We start from the raw sequence: 14,182 nt of genomic DNA, 5'->3' as shown, positions 1-14,182 counted from the left end.
AATATGGCGACCTCCAGAAAACTCAACAACTTTGAACTTTGGCCAACTTCCCTCAAAATAGCTCAACAACTTTGGGCGACCTCCCTACAGAAAGCTCAACGTTGTTCTGTTTGATGTTTAAAATATTGATTTCTTAAATTTGAGTTCAAAAAAATATAGGCCGTCTTATACATGGGGCATCTTATACACAGAAAAATACGGTATATCTAAATTTGCACCTATTTAAGGTAGCATATGAAAATTACATGCAAATCTCAGTCCCATTTCGTCCTCATGTTTGGTGATGCATAAGGGACTACCCTATCAGTAGCTCTTTTCTTTGTATGATTACATTAGATTTTGTAAGGCCAAACTGTAGCACTGCTGGCAAATGCTGGGGGACTGAGCCCTCGATCTAAGTACATCCCGCATTCATTTGAACAAAGCCGCAATATGATGTCTAGAATTTTACTTCCAGGCTTATGAATTCAACTCAGGGCTCTTAGCGAAAGAATATGAGTTCAAGGGTTTATGGATGCTTTAATGAATGCTTCTGGTTTGGGTAATGGTATGACAAAGAATTCAATAAAACAGTTATCCAGTACAGAAACATTCACTGAATTTAAAATGCCTTTGTAAAAACAACCAGAAAGGAAAGTTAAGCATATATATATATATATATATATATATATATATATATATGCCTGTGACTATCACAGACCCTCCAAGTTTCCCTATTTTCCAGGGATTTACAAAAGCCGTCCCGGTTTCTGATTTGATCCCAGAATGACCTGCTTTTCCTTAGGACATCCCTCTTTTCATCGGAGAAGTGTTGGAGGGTATGGAGTCATACAACCCCTTGAGCCAAGGAGATAAGTAACTAGACAACCTATAGAGGACATCTGGAGGCAGCCCTGTATAGGGAAGCTTTTTAATGTTTAATGTTTTTATATGTATGTTGGAAGCCGCCCAGAGTGGCTGGGGCAACCCTGTCAGATGGGCCTGTTATAAATGATCTCCTTCTCCTTCTCCTTCTCCTTCTTCTTGAATAGGACGTCCCTATTTTCATCAGAGGAATGTTGGAGGGTATGGGGGACACCCACACACCTGTAAGTATTCAGAGGCATACAGCCTTTGACAGAAGAATCAAGTACATAAGAGGTAAAGGTCAAGGACCCATGGACGGTTAAGTCCAGTGAAAGGCGACTCTGGGGTTGCAGCGCTCATCTCATTTTCAGGCCGAGGGAGCCAGCATTTGTCCACAAACAGCTTTCCAGGTCATGTGGCCAGCAGGAGTAAATCACATCTAGCACAACAGAACACCCTGACAGAAACCAGAGCTCACAGAAACGCCATTTACCTTCCCGCCACAGTGATACCTATTTATCTACTTACATTGGCGTGCTTTAGAACTGCTAGGTTGGCAGGAGCTGGGACAGAGCAACGGGAGCTCACCCCATCGCAAGGATTCGAACCACCAACCTCTTCTGATCGGCAAGCCTAAGAGGCTCAGTGGTTTAGACCACAGCACCACCTGAGTCCCTTTTGGCAAGTATATAGGCGGCACACACACAATACCTTTAAAGGGATTCGAAACATATTCCCCCCCTCAAAGAATTCTGGGTACTGTTTCTTAAGGGTTGCTGGGTATTGTGACTCTATTGGAGGTAAACTACGGTGCCCAGAATTCTTTGAAGGAAAGAAAGTGCTTCATACTCAGCCGGAGCCATCACGGCTAGCAGTCCTTGTTAGCCTAACCCTCCATGTAGCAATTAAATTCATGAAGCAACTCAGGGTTTCCGTTCTGCAGCTTTGCTTAGACCACTCCTGAAGTCTTTGCGCTTCACTCTCCGCATAAGCTTTCAAACTTTTAGGTCACGCCTCAAATTTTTAAATATCTCCCCCTCTTTACCTGGCTTCTCTTTCTTATCTTGTCTCCCTTTGGACTGGCTTGTGGGTCCTTTTCTGAAAATGGAAGGCGAAGGGTTTTCTTTACCGGGGCAATAAAAATAACTCCAGTGTGTGAGAAGGAAACATTAAACCCTCCTTTTGTGTGCGTGTGTACATTTCTCTCCCGCCCCCTCTACAAAAAAAAAAAAAAAAGTGCAGACAATGTTTCTTTAAAACTCTCCATCTGCAGTTCCCATTAGATGCGCCTCTAAGGTTTCGGGTGATTAATAGCTTGCATGCTTGGCTTGGGTTGGAGGGGTTGTGCATGCAGGTTAAGCCCTCCCCCTCGCTCCTCTCTCACATTTCCCTTCCTAAGCTTGTCACTCACACCCCAGCAAAGTATTTAAAAAGTGTTTTCTGGGCTTCAGCACTTCACAGCAAGGAAGCTTCAGGCTTCAAACGCAACAGATGTGAAGTTTCTCCTGTGGAAGCTATGGAGAATTCTGCAGGGTTCCCCCTCACCGGCAAAGCCATGGCGGCGAGCTGGAGAACTGTCTAGCTGCAGAGAACCGGTTTCTTTTCCTGGGCAAAAAGTTAGACCATCGGGCTCCCTTTGCAACTGCGTTTGAAGAGCATCTTAAGAAACAAGGCACTCCTAGATGGATCCACCTGCTGCCAGTAGTTGCATGAGAAGCTCTCACCCTACCAATGCGCTCTGGGGTTGCCTGCGAAACCAGCATGCCGAAGGTGGAGGGACCACTGGGCCACACCATTACCCACAAGCCCCCTTTTCGTTCCACCACAAACCGGACTTTGGCATCTACTCGGACTTCTCCAACTCCTGCCTGGCTGCAGCCCCCCAGAGCCTTCCCCGCAACGAGCGAGCTTTCGACGAGCACCACTCTTCCTTCCAGCACCCCGCGTGGCATTTTGCAGCCACAGAGGGCAGGCAACGTCTGGCGGCCGAGCTGGCTTTGGTCTCCGGAGAGCCAGAGGGCAGTGGCCCAAATGTGGTGGATGCCGCCATTGGCACGAGCGAAGACTACGTCCTGGCAGAGAACGTGGTGAGCGAAACGGAAAAGAAGACATTCAGAAGGAAAAAAGGGAGCGCAGGTAAGGTGGCATTTAAGAATCCTACACTGGTAGAGTTATGTTTCCTCTGAAGGAGCAGGTTCATAGCTTGAGGGGTACTCCTGGGTGCTTTGCTGTCGCTTGAGGCTCAGGTGGCCTCAGTGGACCGGAGTGCCTTCCGTCAGCTTTGGCTGGTGGCCCAGCTACGCCCCTATCTAGACTTTGTTTGTTTGCTTAGTCGTGTCCGACTCTTTGTGACCCCATGGACCAGAGCACGCCAGGCACTCCTGTCTTCCACTGCCTCCCGCAGCTTGGTCAAACTCATGCTGGTAGCTTCAAGAACACTGTCCAACCATCTCGTCCTCTGTCGTCCCCTTCTCCTTGTGCCCTCCATCTTTCCCAACATCAGGGTCTTTTCCAGGGAGTCTTCTCTTCTCATGAGGTGGCCAAAGTATTGAAGCCTCAGCTTCAGGATCTGCCTATCTGGACAGGGATAGCCTAACTACTGTTATCTGTGCTCTGGTAACCTCAGGGTTCGATTACTGCAATGCGTTATATGTAGGGCTGCCTCTGAAGATGGTTCGGAAACTTCAGCTGGTGCAGAATTCAGCGGACAGGTTGCTCACCAGAGCAAGACAGTTCGAACCTATTACACTGATCCTGGTCTGACTGCACTGGCTACCAATTAGTTTCCGGGCCCAATTCAAAGTGCTGGCTTTGACCTATGAAACCTTAAACGGCTCAGGATCGAAATACCTCAAGGACCTCCTCTTTCCATATGAACCTACCCAGACCCTGAGGTCATCTTCTGAGGCCCTCCTTTGTGTGAAGAAGGCCCTTCTTCGAGAGGTACAGAGGGCGGCAACACGAGAACGGGGCCTTCTACGCAGTGGCTCCCTGTCTGTGGAATGCTCTCCCCAGGGAATTTCACCTGGCGCCTTCATTATACACCTTTAGGCACCAGGCAAAAACAGTCCTTTTTAACCAGGCCTTTGGTTGATCCGATTTACATCCTATGCCCTTTTAAAATGTGGCTCTTGTGGGGGTGTATTATTGGGTTATTGCTTTTATTTTGAGTTTATATATTGTGATCTGTTTTGTGAACTGCCCTGAGACCTCCGGGTATAGGGCAGTATATTAATAATAATAATAATAATAATAATAATAATAATAATAATAATAATAGTTGCAAGGGACCCCGAGGGACATCCAGTCCAACCCCCTGCAAAGCAGGAAACTCAGATAAAGCATCCATGACAGATGGCCACCCGACTTCTGCTTAAAAATTTCCAAGGAAGCAGCCCCCAAATATATAAATATCTATGTGTGAGTCCAGTTATGCACCACAGAAAAATGTGGACCACAAAAAGACACAGATTTGCATAATTTACATGCATTTGCTAATTTATATGTAGAGATGCAAATTTAGAAATGATTACTGTGATTTGAATAGAAATACATCTCACCCTGGCAGAGAAGACAGTGACCAGGAGCCCCATCTGCCTGCTCCACCTCAACCCACAAACAGAGGAATTTGCTGCATACTGTCAGACCACTGCTCCAACTCATAGCTGTCAACTTTCAGATTTGAAAATAAGGGATCAGCAGCCTCACCTGTCCCGGGGACAGTCTACGGGATATCTAACAATCCGGGATAGCAGCAGGAAGCAACGGGAATAAGGGAATTTCCTGCCAAAAAAAGGGGAAGGTTGACAGCTATGGTGCATCTAGCTCAGTACTGTATACAGTGTTTCAGACTTGGGGTCTCTCCCAGCCTTTCCTGGAGAGACCAGGGATCGAACCTGCAACTTCCTGCTTGCAAGGTGTGTGATCTGCCACTGAGCTATGCCCGTTCCTCTGATTTCTCTTCCTGTAGTTCTTTATCTTTAAGGTGCCCTTGGATTAGACGGTACTTCAAAGAGAGGACTGTTCTCTGTGAAGTAGGACACATGGCCACTCTAGTATCTATTACTGATTTGTTTTCATCTGGTCCAAAAACCTTCCTTTCAAAAATAAAATAATTTTTTAAAATCCATTTTTGCCTTTAACGATTACCATCACAAATGAATCATAATTGTAAACACATAGGTTTCTTTGAATCCCCGGACTCCTTTCCACCCCTTGTTATTCTTTTCCAAATGCACCTTATAATTGTCTCTATATTTTCTTAATACTCCATTCTCACCATAGTTCTCGCTACATTGCAAGTGTTTTCTAAAATCCTGCCAGTGTTTTTAATTGTTTACACAGTGTTCTTTTAAGCACCGTATTTTTCGCTCTATAAGATGCACCAGACCACAAGACGCACCTAGTTTTTGGAGGAGGAAAACAAGAAAACAAATATTCTGAATCTCAGAAGCCAGAACAGCAAGAGGGATCTTCCTGTTCTGGCTTCTAGGATAGCTGCGCAGCCTGCATTCGCTCCATAAGACGCACACACATTTCCCCTTACTTTTTAGAAGGGAAAAAGTGAGTCTTATAGAGCAAAAAATACAGTAACTTATAAATTTCCCCCCATTCTTTATTAAACTTGTTATCTTCTTGATTTTTGATCTTCCCGGTCATTTTCGCCACTTCAGCATAGTCCATCATCTTTGTCAGTCATTCTTCTCTTGTAGATACTTTATCTTCCTTCCATCTTTGGGCAGAAACCTTCCTAACAGTTCGGAATGTAGACAACAAACTCTCTGGCATATTAATCATGGTGATGATGAAAGGAAACAAGACATCATAGAACAGAGATTAAGCAAAACAAGTGGTGGGAAATGCACTGAAATGAATTCCAAGGTAGAGAATCCTGCAGTCCTTCAGATTTTGCTGGACTCCATCTCCCATCATTCCTGACTGCAGCTGATGGGAGCTGGAGTCCAAGAATGTCTTGAGGGCTCCAAGTTCCCCCAGCCCTGGCCCATCATGGAACAACAAGATTTCAACAGGCCCATCTAAAAGCCAGTCATAAGAGAAGGTGGACTAATGAGCTTCTTGGGGGAAAGGGAATTCCACAATGTGGGTCCCCTACATAGCTGTCAACGTTTCCCTTTTTTAAAGGGAAATTCCCTTATTCCAAATAGGATTCCTCGCAAGAAAAGGGAAACGTTGACAGCTATGGTCCCCTACAGAAAAGGGCCTTTTCTGGCAGCCCAGCCGGCCAATTGGATGGCAATGGGAATCAGAGCAAGGCCTGCAGTGTCCAATGGACCACAGGGGGAGGGCCGGTTCCTGTGAGAGAAGGTGACCCTGCCCAGCTTTGGACTGGTGTCAATATTGGGTCAAAGCGACCGGGCACCTCTTCCCGTCAAACTGAAACGATTCTGAAATGGATTTCAAATGTGATTGCTTTTCTCCCACCAAGAGTCTTGGAAAGTGCAACGCTGAGATTATGCTCTGCTGTCCTTACTAGAAGATTCTAGAAAGGCGAATCTTCCTCTGTGAAATAGCCGCCATTGCAGATGTTGTTTCACATCATGGAGATGATCGCAACTCCAGATTTTGCAAAGTCTAGTTAAAAGAAAACAATAATAAAGCACAGAGTTCGGCTTATGAGCCAAAGGAGCAAGAAAGGAAGGAAGGCGTTTAGCTATTATCTAAAATAAAAACATCCCTGATTCCCTCTGGAGATGAGAGTGTGATCATCTCCAGCCTGCAGTCATTACAAATAAGCTTCCCAGGTTGCAACTCAAAGATGGTGTGTAACGTCCTTTAAATGTCACATGTTTTCAAGAGACCATGCAACCCTGACTGGCCCTCCCCTCTTTTCCCATTGGTTCTCTTCCTTGCCTACTCCCTGTGCCTCCTTTGGGACGGAATCAGATTCCCGCTTGCTATAGCAGGCCCAGGAAGAACATGGGCAAGGGGACTAGTGGCTGAGGAACCAGGTGCTGCTGGACTACAAGTCCCGACTTCACTGACCATTGGCCATGCTAGCTGGGGCTGATGGGAATTGGAGTCCATCAACATCTGGAGGGCTGCAAAGCTTCCCCACCCCTGGGATAATGCATCAGCAGGACCAACAGCTGCACCATCCTACAAAGCCTTGTGAATCATCCCCACCGGAATATGAGACATCCCTAGACCACAACTTGGCAACTCTGGTTACAGTACTCAACGCACACAGATAGATGCTGAGGTTTGAGCATGCCTTGAAAACATGCCCTCTGGCCTAGAAGTTCTGCCTGGCAGGACAGGCCAAATGCTTAAGCAATGCATTAGCTGCCCTATCAGAATTGCGTAGGTCTGTTGAATGACGGCATTTGTCTTAGCTACATAGACAACCACACCTTGCCCCATAGCCTTTGAAACAATGCACAAGGAAGCACATGTCTAGCTTGGAGGCAAGGGACCTGGTTCTTTCAGGGCAGACAACACATGATCTCTTCTGCTGGCATCCAGTAAAGGCCCTGCAGAGCTGATGCCAGTCAAAATAGGTGCTATAGGGAAAGGCTGGCATGAACCTTGGGTGAGCCCAGGCAGGACCCGCTGGCATTGCTGCCCTCACGCCATCATAAAAACAAGGGCAAACTCTTCCATCCCCTAATAAGCAAAAGCTCTTTGAGGTGAATTTTCATTACTCTGGGAGAATAACACCAGGTAACTGAAAATAATAACAACCACCACATCATAGTAGTAATAAAATAACAGTTTAAGACAGTGGTTCTCAAAGGGTGTGGCATACCACACCGATGGCAGAAGAGGGTGGCAAGTGTGGCAGGAAAATTCATCAGTATTATATTTTGGGAATGATTCGTGTTCTTACGTGGCTGCGTTGTTTTATACAGTGGTACCTCGGGTTACAGACGCTTCAGGTTACAGACTCCGCTAACCCAGAAATAGTACCTCGGGTTAAGAACTTTGCTTCAGGATGAGAACAGAAATCGTGTGGCGGCAGTGGGAGGCCCCATTAGCTAAAGTGGTACCTCAGGTTAAGAACAGTTTCAGGTTAAGAACGGACCTCCAGAATGAATTAAGTTCTTAACCCCAGGTACCACTGTACTTTCTGGATGTTCCACAATCATATTATAAAGTTGTTGAGTTCTAGCACATGCTAAGAGTTGCTTCTTTTTGTTTCCTAAAAAGAAAACTGGCGTGCTGTGAGCAAATGTTTATTCTGAAAGTGTGGACCAGAGAAAAATAGTTTGAGAACCACTGGTTTAAGACAACAAATCTGAGTAGGCTTAGAGAAGTCCTACGAGCAGGTAAATATATTTTTCTCTAGCAGCAAAAATAGCAGCTGGTTTTTGTGTGTGCGTGCAGGAAAGAAGTCAGAGAAATGCTACAGGAAGAATGGGGAACCTATTTTCTCAGGTTCTGTTGCTCCAGTTCATTTCAGACCTTGCCTACTGGCAATGCACAGACACCTGGTTTAAAATAGAATATCAGGAGACCCAAACATTAATCCTTGATCCAATCATGGATTTCCCACACCAAATGTAGCCAGAACCCAATATGCCCTCACAAATGAGAAGTGGCTCAGGAATCTTGCAGTGGCAGGTGACTGACATCCCCACAGTGCACAGTGGGCCAGTGCAGGATTTGGGCATTGCGGGGCTGTTCCAATGAATGGTACCAGGTGGGGGCAGATTATCCTTCATGTTCATTGATGCTACTGCTGCACACGGCCACCATCTCTGTTGGGAAGCCTTTTGGCTTCAGTGGGGTGGGGTGGTCACTGTGGAACGGCTGGGGCCTCCCTCACACCTGGTACTGTCCGTGAATTAGGTCTGGTATAAGGCAGCATTCTTTGTTCCTTCCTGAATTCAATCCTTCCTCCTGGACGGAAAACACACACAGTCATTTTCAGGGGATTTGGAGGCTAGATAGCATGAGCGGTCATATCGTTTAATCCAGACTTGTACCGCGGGCCAGGAAAATACAGCCAGCAGCTCCCTGTGAGGCCCAAAAATGTTGCGGCTGAGAGGACGGTTTAGGCAGAAATCCCAGCCCAGGACCTGCATTATGTTAGAGGAGTGTTCTGCAGACCTGAGAGTTGCTTGACACTGACCTTGCTTTTGGTCTTCCCTAGGCATCTGCTTGGCTCTAGATCAGTGGTTCTCAACCTGTGGGTCCCCAGATGCTGTTGGACTACAACTCCCATCACCCCTAGCTAGCAAGGCCAGAGCGCAGGTATGATGGGAGTTGTAGTCCAACAACATTTGGGGACCCACAGGTTGAGAATGCCTGCTCTAGATGGACCATTGGCTTCATCTAGCAGGCTTTTCTTGTGGCTGAGTTTGAGTTTAAGACCCATCCTGTTCTGGACACTGAGGTTTGGTTCTGTGGGATGGGTTGAAAAGGTAGAAGAGGATATATGAATTGCAGTTTATCCCTCCAAGCACCCACGTGTGTTGGGTTGAACAGACTTTCAAAATCCTGTCTTTGGCAGCTAAACCAGAAGCCTAGGAATTAGGCTGCAAAGCCTCCTTTGAGCGAATCTAGCTACAAAGCAACCTGGCTTACCCCTCCTTACAAAGCTTGAGAATGAATCAGGCAACAATCTGGGGAGCAAGTTCAAAAATATGATTTGCTTGCTTTATAATGATGCATTGGTCCACAGCAAAGGCAGCAGTGAAAACTATGCAGGCAAAATACTTACGGTACATTTGCAGCATAACCAGTCATAGGGAAGTGCCTGGGACTGAAGTACGTGAGAGAGAGGAAGAGGAAGTACTCTGGGCTCCTTCCTCTCTAGAAGAGAGGGGAAATGACACCACACAGAACCCTCTCTAGCAATCGCATCTCTATGGTCTGAGTATCTGCCTATCAGCAATACAGCTCTGTTGATTTAACCCCTTCTTATGCTAACTAGCAAGAATACACATTCTTGCTAGTTAGCATAAGGTTTGGCTGCTAATCTTCCACAGGTTTTGGAATATGTGTGATCTTGATGATGAAGAAAATGTATCGAGCCATAAAAGAGGGCCCTACCCTCGTCACCAAACATACCAGAGTGAATTCCCCATACGAGAGTCGCATACTTGGGGACTGAGAAGGTGGACTACTAAAACCACCTTCGTCTCGTTCTTTAACCATCTTGATTTGTGAATGCTGGCTAAGATAGGAATGAGGAACCTGTGTCTGGACTATAAGTGCCATCATCCCTGGCCACTGGCCATGCTGGCTGGAGCTGATGGGAAGTTATGCCCATTAAATTCAGTAGGACTACTCTGGGTAAAATTTAGCTGCATGCTACTCCCTGTTTTCCACCTAGAGACCCTACCAATGAACTGGGATTGCTTGATCTTTGCATTTCTTTCGTTATTTAATAATGTATTTATTGGATCTGTATCCTGCCCTTCATCCAAAAATCACAGCATAAAAATACAAAACAAGAACACAAAATACATAATAAAAACAAGAACAGAAACCAACAAATATCCCCCACACAAATACATGTAAAATGACATTGGTTAATCGGCCAAAGGGAAACATTTTCACCTGGTGCCTAAAGATGTGTAATGAAGGCACCAGGTGAGCCTCTCTGGGGAGAGAATCCCACAAATAGGGAGCCACTGCAGAAAAGGTCCATTCTTGTGTTGCCGCCCTTCAGACCTCTCGTGGAGGAGGCATGCGAAGAAGGGCCTCAGGTGATGGTCGTAGGGTATGGGTTGGTTCATATGGAGAGAGGCGGTCCTTCAGGTATTGCGGTTCTTGAACTGGGCCAGTTCTCTTTCCCCTAAAAGGTAAAGGTGCCCCTGACCATTAGGTCCAGTTGTGGACGACTCTGAGGTTGCGCTCTCATCTCGCTCTGTAGGCTGAGGGAGCCAGCGTTTGTCTGCAGACAGCTTCCAGGTCATGTGGCTAGCATGACTAAGCTGCTTCTGGCGAACCAGAGCAGTGCATGGAAATGCCATTTACCTTCCCGCTGGAGCGGTACATATTTATCTACTTGCACTTTTTCAAACTGTTAGGTGGGCAGGAGCTGAGTCCAAACAACGGATGCTCACCCCGTCATGGGAATTCGAACTGCTGACCTTCCGATCGGCAAGCCCTAGGCTCTGTGGTTTAGACCACAGCGGCACCCGCGTCCCTCTCTTTCCTCACTGAACTCACTTTGCTTCCACGAGGAATGTTTCTGTCCTTTCCCTCTTCCAGAAAGCCAGGACACAGGTGGCGGGGGCAGCAGCAGCAGCAGCACAAAAGCAGAAGTCAGCAGCTCCAAAGCAAGGAAGGAACGCACCGCCTTCACTAAGGACCAGTTGCGGGAGCTGGAGGCGGAATTTGCACACCACAACTACCTGACGAGGCTCCGGAGATACGAGATTGCGGTGAACCTCGACTTGACGGAAAGACAGGTGAAGCTCCTCTGCTCCAGTGGTCCCTTGGGGATGGGCTGCCTCCTCTCCAGCTTTGGGCAACGATGCCTGGAGACAATGGTGGAGAGGAGAGGGGAATTATTGGGTGAATGTTCATTTCCTACCTGCTCAAGGACAGTGGTACCTCGGGTTAAGAACTTCATTCGTTCCAGAGGCCCGTTCTACATACAGGGTGCCTACATTCTGCATGTACAAATGGCTTTAGATACCTATTAGGGTCCATAAATTATCATATAGCATATACAGTGGTACCTCGGGTTAAGAACTTCATTCGTTCCAGAGGTCCATTCTTAACCTGAAACTGTTCTTAACCTGAGGTACCACTTTAGCTAATGGGGCCTCCTGCTGCCGCCACGCCACCAGAGCATGATTTCTGTTCTCATCCTGAAGCAAAGTTCTTAACCCGAGGTACTATTTCTGGGTTAGCGGAGTCTGTAACCTGAAGTGTATGTAACCTGAAGCGTATGTAACCCGAGGTACCACTATAAATTCAACAGCATTTCAGTGCAGATTTCTCTCAATATGAACATTCTTGCAAGCAATTTCCCTTAATGTGATGCATGATTTATATTCACTAATACAGTGGTACCTTGGTAGGTGAAAGGCTTGGCTCCCAAAGAAATTGGCTCCCAAACACCACAGACCCAGAATTGAGAACGTTTTCCGGAAGCCGGATGTCTGATGCAGCTTCCAATTGAGTGCAGGAAGCTCCTGCAGCCAATCGGAAGCCATGCCTTGGTTTCTGAACCTTTTCAGGAGTCGAACGGACTCCCAGAATGATTAAATTCAAGAACCAAGGTACCACTGTACATACAGTCTTATGCACACTCGACCCTAGCCAGTGCAATTTGGGGGGGGGGGGGACATGTGGCTAGAGAACCGAATTGCAAAATTCGGAAAAGTGTGAATTTGCAAGGGTTGTGTTTGCATGCATGCAAGCTCACCTTAATCCTCTCCCTCTTCTCGCACAGGTCAAAGTGTGGTTTCAGAACCGCAGGATGAAATGGAAACGTGTGAAAGGTGGGCAACCGGTGTCACCCCAGGACCACAGCCTGGAAGACATGGACTCAGCTGCTTCTCCAAGCTCAGAGTAGCCCTGTACACAGTGTCTCAGAAGGCCTGGACCAATCTCTTGGCATCATCACAGCCCAGATCGCCCGCTCTCTCCCTAAAACTCTGCAAGAGTTGGCTGAAGAAGGAGCAGTTTCAGAAGAGACCTGGCTTTGCTTACCCAGGTAGATCTGGGCTCTCTCCTTCCTTCCTTCTTATCTCTGACGGAATTGCTTTTCACAAGCCACCAACGAGGGAAATCAAGGCACGGATGGCTTCCCAATCATTCTAACGCTGCAGACATGACATTGTTCGAACCATGAAGCAAGCATGTACGTTGTGTTTGCTCCCAACTTAGCATCCCTCTCCAGGATCACATTCTGGAAAACAGCAACAAGCTGATGTTTCGAGTTTGCAGCAGAAGGAGGCTAGACCACCCAGGAGGTCACCGAAAAAATCTTACAGCCGGTCTCTCCAGCTCCCCAGAAGAAAAAGTGTGCATATAGAATTGCCTTAGGCAGTTTCAAATCCCACTGTGAAGTATTATAGATCGCCCCTAGTACTATATTATCTTCTGCCATTAAAAGAAATAAAATGATCAGTCCTTGCCAAGGGCTGGACAAGAATCTGCACTCCCAGAATGTGTCAAGAATTGCCATTTTCTTGCCTATGATTAATAGGCTGCTTTGTTGCTTGGAAGTGTGTGCTGTGAATTTTGATCCCTGCTGCTCACTGCACCTTCCTGCAAAAACCAGTTGAAGAGCTCAGATCTCTCTCAGTAATTATGGGGCAGCTTCAGTGGTACCTTGGTTCTCAAACTTAATCTGTTCCGGAAGTCCGTTCCAAAACCAAAGCGTTCCAAAACCAAGGCACGCTTTCCCATAGAAAGTAATGCAAACGGATTAATCCATTCCAGACTTTTAAAAACAACCCCTAAAATAGCAATTTAACAGGAATTTTACTATCTAACGAGGCCATTGGTCCATAAAATGAAAGCAATAATCAATGTGCTTTACTATAAAATAAGATGGTATTGTAGATGATAAAAAATAAAATTCTTATTTTTTCTTACCTGCACTGATGATAGCCATTGTTTGGAGGGGGGGGGACACGACTTTTATTCATTTCCACAGCCATACAATCAATCAATCAATCAATCAATCAGTAGCTGAGCTAGGTTCCACACTTTCACAAAAACAAGTTAACAGAAAAAGCCTCAAAAACAAAAACGCTAAATAAATAGCAAAACCAAAAGCACCAAACTTAATCTGTTCCGGAAGTCCGTTTGACTTTAAAAATGTTCGAAAACCAAGGCGAAGCTTCTGATTGGTGCAGGCGCCCCAGAAACAATAGCCAACAGCCGCATCGGACGTTTGGCTTCCGAAAAATGTTCATATACTAGAACACTTACTTCCGGGTTTTCGGTGTTTGGGAACCAAGACGTTTGAGAACCAAGGTACCACTGTACTTGGTTGTGCAACAGTTCTGCAGATTTGGGGGACTTTGCATTTTGATTCCTTCTCTTGGTCGTCCAGGCCTTTCCCTGCTTCTAACATAAAACTGACGTCTATATACAGGAGATGACACTGTACTGATAAATTATGAAAAGGAGAAATGGGTTTGCTCATAGGTGTCTGTAGCCTGCTTCTGTTTGTGACATCAGCTGGCCAGTGCAGGGGTCCCTCTAGGCTGGTGTTTTACCGCGGTTGTATTCTGCAACGCATTTCTGACACAAGGATAGTGCGCTACACAATCACAGAATTTCCAAGCTGGAAGGGGTCTAGGCCAACCCCCTGGAATGCAGGAAATCACAGCTAATTAGCGGTGGGTTTATTCTGCTCTGGTTTGTTCCAGCGATGTTTCCCCAATGCTATGACGCTATC

General features: G+C 46.3%; 1 protein-coding gene across 1 annotated transcript; it reads left to right on the top strand.

Annotated features, from left to right (window-relative positions):
• Window positions 1-2,239: 2,239 nt before the first annotated feature.
• MEOX1 (mesenchyme homeobox 1) lies at window positions 2,240-13,547 on the top strand. Its single transcript, XM_083709900.1, has 3 exons — window positions 2,240-2,982; window positions 11,029-11,228; window positions 12,221-13,547. The coding sequence occupies exons 1-3, from the start codon at window positions 2,529-2,531 to the stop codon at window positions 12,341-12,343; spliced, it is 777 nt and encodes a 258-aa protein (XP_083566026.1). The 5' UTR covers window positions 2,240-2,528; the 3' UTR covers window positions 12,344-13,547.
• Window positions 13,548-14,182: the final 635 nt, after the last annotated feature.

Source organism: Podarcis gaigeae (genome assembly GCF_964106915.1).
Source record: "Podarcis gaigeae genome assembly, chromosome: 13".
Taxonomy (NCBI): domain Eukaryota; kingdom Metazoa; phylum Chordata; class Lepidosauria; order Squamata; family Lacertidae; genus Podarcis; species Podarcis gaigeae.
Note: the sequence above shows the minus strand (reverse complement) of the source record. Positions and strands in the feature narration are given on the sequence as shown.